General features: G+C 45.0%; 1 protein-coding gene across 1 annotated transcript in view; it reads left to right on the top strand.

Moving 5' to 3' along the window:
• The first annotated feature begins 822 nt into the window (after positions 1-822).
• The window catches only part of LOC119382133 (membrane metallo-endopeptidase-like 1), a 30,116-nt gene continuing 22,186 nt past the window's right edge, over positions 823-8,752 (top strand). The window contains exons 1-2 of the mRNA XM_049413020.1: positions 823-929; positions 2,481-2,615. Of these exons, the coding sequence (XP_049268977.1) occupies positions 828-929; positions 2,481-2,615 (237 nt within the window). The 5' untranslated portion in view covers positions 823-827. The remainder of the gene's footprint in view (positions 930-2,480; positions 2,616-8,752) is intronic.

The raw sequence follows: 8,752 nt of genomic DNA, 5'->3' as shown, positions 1-8,752 counted from the left end.
CAGACGACGACAGCGTCCGCAGCCACGCACTCGACTGCTCTAGACAAGTGTCATTCATACTGCCACGTGCGTTTATGTTGGTGGCCGCTTCTTTGCTCAGCAACTTATCTACAGCAGCACGTCGTTAGCGCGTCGCTCCGTCGCTAGCGCACCGGGCATGCATTTGATAAAAGAGCGGGACCACGTCATTGGCTGATGTGCGCGATACGGTGCATTCGTGTCCAAGTGTTTGGCGTCGCGCGGTTATAAGATACTGCTTCGGCGAGAGTACGGGCATTCCTTGCGCCGACGTCGGACCACACATCGCTTCGCTACCGCCGAATAGTCTTTTTGACGGAAGTTTTCTTATGGGCACAAGTTCGCCTAAATAAAGTTTATTTGTGTTTTTTAAAGTCGCCTCGTCTCCGTGCTTACGGACAAAGACCGTCACCTCAACGTGACAATACTATACCTCCCACAACTGTGGAGTTTGCCTTTCAACGCTTTTTCCTTCACCCCCCGCCCCCCTCACTCGGTCGACACGGTCTGCCTCCCCCACGCCTTGCCCTGGGCAAGTGGGAAAACCTACTCGTTTGATTTCACCCCATTGCATGCTTCGTGAAATGCGTTTATGTTTCTATGCGTTGCAGCTATGCGGTGCTTTAAGGTCAATGTGCAACGGCGCGGGCAGTGCCTAGGCACATGCCTCCAGATTGGAAGAAGAGGCTTAGAAAGAAAGTGTCCAATAACAATCTTTCTCCGTGCGCACCTCCCCAAAACACCAACCAGACGCTCAACCAGAAATACGCTTATGTTGTCATTTTGATACTTCTTTCCAGATGGCAGCCATGAACCAAGCACAAGAGGAACTTCTGCGGAGCTGTCCGTACAACCCCGTCCACAAGGTGAAGCGTAGTCGCTTCCTGATTCACTTGCTCAAATGTCGAAAGGTGGGTGCTAGCCTAAAGCAATTTAACCGCTGAATCTGTGGTCCATTAACCCTGTTCTTGTTGAAAAACATTACCGTGGGCCATATATTGAACCATGGCCGGACTGGTGAGGCTCTCCAGTCCGGCGCGCCTCTGCTGTTCGGCCATGACTGCACAAACCTTGGGCTCTTGCTCTAAGAGTCTTGAATTTTAAAGCTCATCGGCCATTATCGAAAGAACCACCTGAAGTTATACTGTATTCTCTATTATCGTACAGTGTATTCCAAAACTGCTTTCAAGAAAATATAACAAATGTATGACTCATGCTTGCTCATAATGCACGCGGTACTCTATTACCTCGAAATGAATCCTCAAGTTCAATTTCTTGATAATTTACGTATCGTACCCTAATATTACCAATGGCATTAACCAGAGCCGCTCACAGCCATGACATAAGATGTGGCCGGGAGGTCTTTTTAACCATCTTTGTCAAATACAGCGACTTGTGAGCAGAAAACCAGCTAATGTACCCTGATATGTTGCATAGTGACACCAAGGCTCTCAATGTCTACAGGCTCGCTGTGTAATGACATAGGGAAGTGCACAACTAATTAGAATAGAAAAGGGTTGGCTTCCAACTCTGACAGGTTACCTTGACGTAAATTTTAATTTCCCAATTTTCATTTATTTCTAACCTACAAATATCAACGAACCGCATGTAATAGCGCCGTGAAGTTTTTCTCAAAACTCGTAAACGTTGGGAATGCTAAAATGATTTTGTAGTAATGATCTCATAGTAATGATAACAGCGGCCTACTCGATATGCGTAAATTCAGTTCGCTTTCAGAAATTGCTATTTACATAGCACTGTAGTTCTTGTGTGTTACTTAGATACGGCACTTGCAGTGAGGCTCTCCAGTCCGGCGCGCCTCTGCTGTCCGGCCATCCCTTACAAAAATATATTTAGACAGTCTATAGGCTCTCTAAAAATAAGTTTAGACAGTTTATAGACTGTCTAAATGTATTTTTGTAAGGGATGACTGCACAAACCTTGGGCTCTTGCTCCAAGAGTCTTGAATTTTAAGACCTCTTTTTTATGAATCCTCATTCAGTAAAGCGTTTACTCGAATATTACAGTCTTGACTTTAATATCCCAAACACTATGTAACTTCAACCACTGAAGACGATTTGTCAAAGCCTTTCATGTATCGCCCGTCGCCGTAGTTTAGCACGTAGGATGTCACGCTGGTAAGATCGAGGGCATGGGTTGGATTCCCGGCCACGACGGCCACGGTTCGAGGGGGCGAAATGCAAAGAACACCCGTGTGCCTAGATTTATGTGTACGTTAAATAAACGCAGGTGGTCAAAGCTAATCCGCAGCCCCTCATTACGGCGTACCTCATAATCATATCGTGGTTTTGGCAAGTAAAAGCCCAGCAACTATTATTATTATTATTCGATGTATCTGCTAATCAAAAGGTTTGTTGCAAAAGAATGTAGCCACACTATTTCGCTCACGTAGAGGTTCTACTATGTCTGCCTTACTGGAGCCCATTCTGTGTCTTTCTCAGGCTCACGCCGACAAAAATTTCACAAAATGTCCATTCAGTGCGGAGCACGTGGTCCCCGCTCACAAGCTTATGGACCACGTCTACTGCTGCCCCCTGAACTTCACAGCCGAAGTCTTCGCCGCTAAAACAGGTAACGCAAGCCTGTATTTCTTCCTTTGCGTGTCTGTTCTACTTTGTATTTTTTTAAATTCTTCTTTAATCACCCACTCAGCATTGACTGCGACTTTCTCGTCGTACTAGTGCCCGCACACCTTAATGATGATATTGTGTAACAACATTAAGCTTTTCCCTATTGAACCATGTAACTTGCGAACTAGTTGTCCTTAAAGCCAGTTAGTTTGCTTTAGAGCCGCGTTTAATGGCAAAGTAACGCTTCGTTGTACGCTTATTTTTACACATGCTTTCTATCCTAAGTATTTTTTGTCCTCATTTTTGATATCGGAGTGCTATCAAGCACCAGATGATTTTTAGTATTCATTAAGCGAAAGCAGTTACAACTAAACGACCAGTTTTAGGCGCCACTGATAGCAGTGATGCCACTCGAGCTGCACGGTCACAAAAAAAAAAAAAAAAAAAAAAACCAGTCGGTTGCCATGGTGATACGTAGTCGTGACAGCAGAGCGACATGACATTATTTCCGATCCCGACTGTGAGGCATTTTGACTATCCCGAATTACATGAACGCGTTAAGTAGCGACAAGCTTGCGTGCTTTTATTTATTTATTTTTTTTTGCGAGCACGACACAATTACCCCTTGGTGTCTCAATAGGGGCACGGTAGTACGCGTAATGACATCGGCGGGAAAAGAGATGAAAATGTTTTGACTTTAGGAGAACATCGAGTATAGAAAGTTCAATGTAAGGGAGAAAAAAAGACCGCTGGAAAGCGACGGGAGCGCGTGAAAGCTGCTTGAAAGAGAAACCGCACGTAGCAGAAAAACTTATTTTGACGCCGAAGTGCGCTGGCGCGCTTTCAGATTGTTCCACCTTTTTTTTTCAGAAATGTTCGGTATCTTAGGGGATGCATGTCGGACCAATGCATCACGCAAGGGCCCCCATGGACTGTGAACCTCCGTTGATTTTTCTCGCGCAGATTAGGCGGGTCGAGGAGGCGTCAAGGGAAGGGCCTTGCAGTCATTCGAAGATGTCAGGAACGCAGCGACTGCGACAGCGACTCACCTCCGTGTCCGATCCTCCTGCATTGATGTTCTCAACCCAAGAAAAGTTATCGCTTGTTTTCTTTTCCCAAGACTGTGGTGTCTCGTTCTCTCGCCCGTGACACAGGGTCCTCATCACCTTCTTAAATAATCATGCATGGTAAACTCATCAATATGGAGCTACTCGCAATTCCCACTCCAGTTTATTTGCCCTTTTGTATGACTTTGCTCTTCTCAAAGGTCCACTTAGAGCAAAACCAAACGAAGCATCTCGCAATATTGCACGTGGATCGCCGTACCCACATAAAGCAGCAAATGCTGATGCTCAGCTAACCAGACAGCTCGTAGGGTGAAGGCGAATAAATCGACATAAGAAATTATGCTGCATGCTCCAAACCACTCTTGTTCTTTACTCAAACAGAAATCGCAGCAATGCCGCAGTAAAAATGAGACTTGTGCCTCCGTTCACGTTCCCATGGTGCAGATTCACCATCCACGTAAGTGTATACAGATGCATATCATAATGAATCTTAATTTCTGAAAACAAAAAAAGGTTTCGCCTCAAGGGTGAAGCAATGAATGCGACAGCAAAAAATTGGAATGTCACAGGAAAAACGGCAAGCAGCTAGAAACTTGCTGCGCAATACTCATACACAAAGGACGCAGGAAACGAAAACACACAAGGCGAGTGCGAACTAACAACTGTCACAGCTCGATGCTTGCAGCGCGCTACTCAAACACAGGATGCACGAAAAGATCCCACAGGTATACATATGATGAGCGCGAACTGTCACAGTTGTTACTTCAACTAGCTAGCAGCTCCCTGCTTTCGCAAACGCGGCCGCTGCAGCGAGCAAAGTGACCTTCGTGCGGTCTATACGCCTTGTGCACCGCCTATAGAGGCGCCACTGATAGCCACCTAGCGGGCGCCGCCGACAGTACGTGCGGGAAGCCGAGCAGACGACAGCGCTTTGCACAGCTTTGCTGTGAGGAGATGAATGGTTCGCGGCTGCTATTTCCCTTTCGTGCGGGTGCCAGACAACTAATTCTGCACTGGCAGCTGCAGGAAAGGCGCGGGCCTCTACGAAAGTGGACTTGTGCACGATGTTTGTCACGAACGAGCGCTTAACTAAGCGCACGTCGCCGATTTCGAACCACGGCATGAAAGCCTGGCGCCGACGGTTCGTGCGCGACAGAGCGCGCGCATCGAAAAAACAAGTATGAAAAGGCGCCGGGAGCGCGCCCGCGCGCCTCTTACCCTTTCCGCAGAAGACGCCACCGACACAGCCAACGAACGCGAAAGATCGGGATATTCGAAAAAGCAAAGCCGAGCCAGCGGCGCCGTCTGATTCCGCAGACGAATGGGTGAGAGGATCTCGCCCTTTCTCTAGCTTTCGCTGCGCTACGCACAGACGAATCATACGCACCTTCCCGAACCCAGGCGCTAGCCCAGAGAATATCTACCACTTTAGAGAACGGAAACTGTACCTTTGACTGTAGTACGGAAATAAGGGTAGCGGCGGCGTACTGAACTGCAATAGAGCGAGGCGAGATGGCGCTGCAAGTACTATCATCATCATTAGAAAAACGCGTTTTTACGGTTGGTTCGCCCTGGTCGCGCTACTGCGCTTTTTGTTCCCTGTGGTATTTTGTTCTTTGTCGTTGCTAAATCGCTGCTCGCGTGTGTAATATTTATCGCCAGGTGACCAAACTGGCCTCGACTGGCAAAAACAACGTCAATCAAGTAAGGTTTGCATCGTTTATTGTGAGTGCCCAAGCTGGTACAAGCAATGTATACAGTCAGGTCCAAGCAAAACAAGTCACTCATACACGTCGAAAGCTTTCAACCCGTACGTGTGTAATCAGTCTGAAAGCTGACAAATATGTGCATATAACTGAACACCGAGATCGCTGAAAGAACGTTGCTCTCGTTGTGTAGCAGTGTCCGAGTTTTAACAGCATAGATTTAGGACAAGGGTCTTATCCTTCCGTTAGTTATGCGGCGCTTGCCAGGTTGTGATCTTTGAGTGCATGATGTGGAGTCGGAAACGAAACGTGCGCTACGCCGACAGATAGTTGGCGCAGTAAGAGCAATGTAGTTTTGATTAATCTTTTACGTAAACAATCGCGGATGCGTACAGTTCTGCATCCTTCTCGCTCTGCGATGTCACCTTGAATGCGTTACAAATAAAGAATATCGCGTTGTGTCTACAGGGCAGGCACGAATTTCTCGGCTAAATTCTCGGCCGTGAAGCCATACCATAGGTATTACGTATTCTGGTAATAGGTGGAAGAAAATATTTCAGGCTCGTTTTGTTCCTCGATATAGTTCAGTTACACAGTTTCTACAGCTAGAATTTCCTGGCGCTAGTAGTAATCGGACTGCTGAGTATGCAGCATAGATGAATGCTAAAGAAACAGAGATATAACGCGAGTGCTTACAGATTCTAGAAGCACAATTCTAAGAAAATAAGCTTTAGGCATGCAGTGTACATCTTTGTTGGTGTTCGCACAGAACACTAAACAACTGCTCAGCCGTAAGCACAATCTCTGTATCACATAGACATGTCGATAGAACTTGAGCACTCTATTGCAAGCAGACTCACGAAATCAAGCTGTGGGGCATGATGTGAACCTGTGCCAATGCTGGATAAATAAAGGTCATATATATATTGCATACTTGTTATTGTGTTATTTACTTTTTCAATATATTTGGGCTTGAGAGCTCAAGTATGTATTCTCCCTGCTACTTTTAGAAGCTCCGGCTTGAAATACTGCCACATGCGCACCTTTCTTTCTATGTTTTATGTTATTGGCCAATTGCACGTGTAGTTACTGAGTTGCGCAAACCGTGCCAGAATGTCTGGGAACATTCCAGATTATTTTAGGATCTTCTGTTAGGCTGGAGCGTGCAACTGCAAACAGCTCAGTTTATTGTCGAACTAACGCAGCCACCAGTGATAATGCTCGAATGTTCGATGTCGCAGGTACTAATGCTGACGCGCCTTGCCACAGATCAGTTTATCGACGGCCGACGCCTGTTCGCCGCTATCAGTGTGCAGTGTGTATTGCTGTAGTTTGATTTTTCGTTTCCCGGCCACAAGTTTGGCCGAATAAAAAGTTTCATCTTGGACACACCGACTGCTGCTTTCGTCGACGTCACGACCCCGTGACAATACGTAAAATCTTGTAGTGTGGCTGTGGATAAGTCCAAATTCATGTGTGTTTTAAATTACCTCTTCGATTTCCTAGGTTTTTTTTCGTGACAGTAGTTCACAGCCTTTCACTTCATAGTGGTAGGTGCTACAACTGTGACATGTTAATTTAATCAAACAGCAGAAGTAGGTGTGTTCAAACAAATTTGGGACGTTTCTCTGCTATGTAAAAAAGAAAACACTACCATACTCACTGAACACAATCTCACTCATCACGACAGTGTAAACGTGCTTGGTGAAGCTGTGCTGGAAGAAGTGCTCGTCACACTTATAATTTGTTTATTAGCTGTAAATAATTTGAAGGAGCCCATTGAACATATGTGCAAAGGCTAATGTAATTGAGCACAGCCTTGTAAAGCTTTGTCGTATCTTTTTGTAAACTTCTATGATCTAAACACAGTTAATTAAGGCAAAACAGTTTTGAGCATAGTTTGTAAACTGTCTCATAATGCACAACTAAATGTTCCATTTATGTTGCGCGGTGGCTGCATTTTCGATGGAGGCAAAAATGTTTGAGGCCCGTGTACTTAGATCCGAGGTGGTCGAAATTTCCTGAGCCCTCCACTACGGCGTCCCTCATAATCATATCGTCGTTTTGGGACGTTAAACCCCAGATATTATTAGATGTTGGAAAGATGGAAAAACTGTTAATTCCCCTCACTGCCATGATGTTCGTTTTGTAATGTGATTTATAATTAAAAAAAAACTGACCCTACGTTTCGAGACTCGTTTGGTCTCTTAGTTTTTTTTTAAATTAAGAAGACTAATGATTAAATGTGGCTGGAGAGTCTTTCTATTCTTATCTTGCCCACCCAGACAAACTTCTATATATTTACCATTAAATGTATAATTTCTGATGATTCACATGCAAACCATGATATGATTATGAGTCATACAGTAGTGGGCAACTCTAGATTGATTCTAACTGACTGGAGTTTAACAAACGCAGTTGTAGCCTTCAAGAAGACAAGACTGCTTGTCGAAACATTTGCTCCAGCGACACCTCTTGTTCACAAATTTTTCGTCTCTTCAAGCTTCTGTCTTTCCCTGAACTTCAGACGTAGATCTAAGCACACGAGTGTCTTTGCATTTCGCCCCCAATGAAACGTGACCACCGTGGCTGGGTATAAAACCTGCGTTGTTGAGCTCAGCAGTGCCAGGTAACGTAACTAATGCACGGAGCTAGTGCTCAATTTCAACGCTATTGCGGTGTAGATTGCATGACACAGTAGACAGCTAATACTTGCAGACGATTGTAGGCACAGCTCCATGAGATGCCTGGTAAACCATTCACAAATACAGCATTGCAAGCGTGAGGTTCAAGATGACCTGTTGTAGCAGCAGACGTTCACATGTTTCGCCGCACTTGCAGAGTGGACATTCGGGGGTAGTCACCCTGTCGTTGCCTGGCAATCCTGGAAAAACAAGTAATGACATCACCAGATATTGATAAGCATAATCAATGAATTATTAAATTTTGCAAAAGTAAACATATGAGCATAGTGAACAAAAACAGCGGTTTGTTATACACATATGTAAACGTACCTCATAATGCATGTTGTATCACTCGGGCTAGCTTCTTTACAAGGCGTGTCATGTAACAGGTGCCTTGCTCATTGCACACAGCTGTTTCCTTGTCAGGCCAGGAGGCTACAGCAGAAAAAAAATATTTCTGATTATAGTGACGGTTTTTTATCACACTAAAGTGAAAGTACACTCATAATTATGTGAAGCTTTTGTTACACTAAATGTGTAGTAAAGGTAACCTAAACTAAAAGCAGGAGAAATGAGACCTCTAAACCTGGCTTCTTTTTCAAATGCGATCCGGCAAACTATAACTCATATGTTTTTTGCACTGATATACGGGCTAGTTACGAAGATACATGCGAGGCGTTGATGAT

The sequence above is a fragment of the Rhipicephalus sanguineus genome, chromosome 2, assembly GCF_013339695.2.
Source record: "Rhipicephalus sanguineus isolate Rsan-2018 chromosome 2, BIME_Rsan_1.4, whole genome shotgun sequence".
In the NCBI taxonomy this organism is placed as follows: domain Eukaryota; kingdom Metazoa; phylum Arthropoda; class Arachnida; order Ixodida; family Ixodidae; genus Rhipicephalus; species Rhipicephalus sanguineus.
Note: the sequence above shows the minus strand (reverse complement) of the source record. Positions and strands in the feature narration are given on the sequence as shown.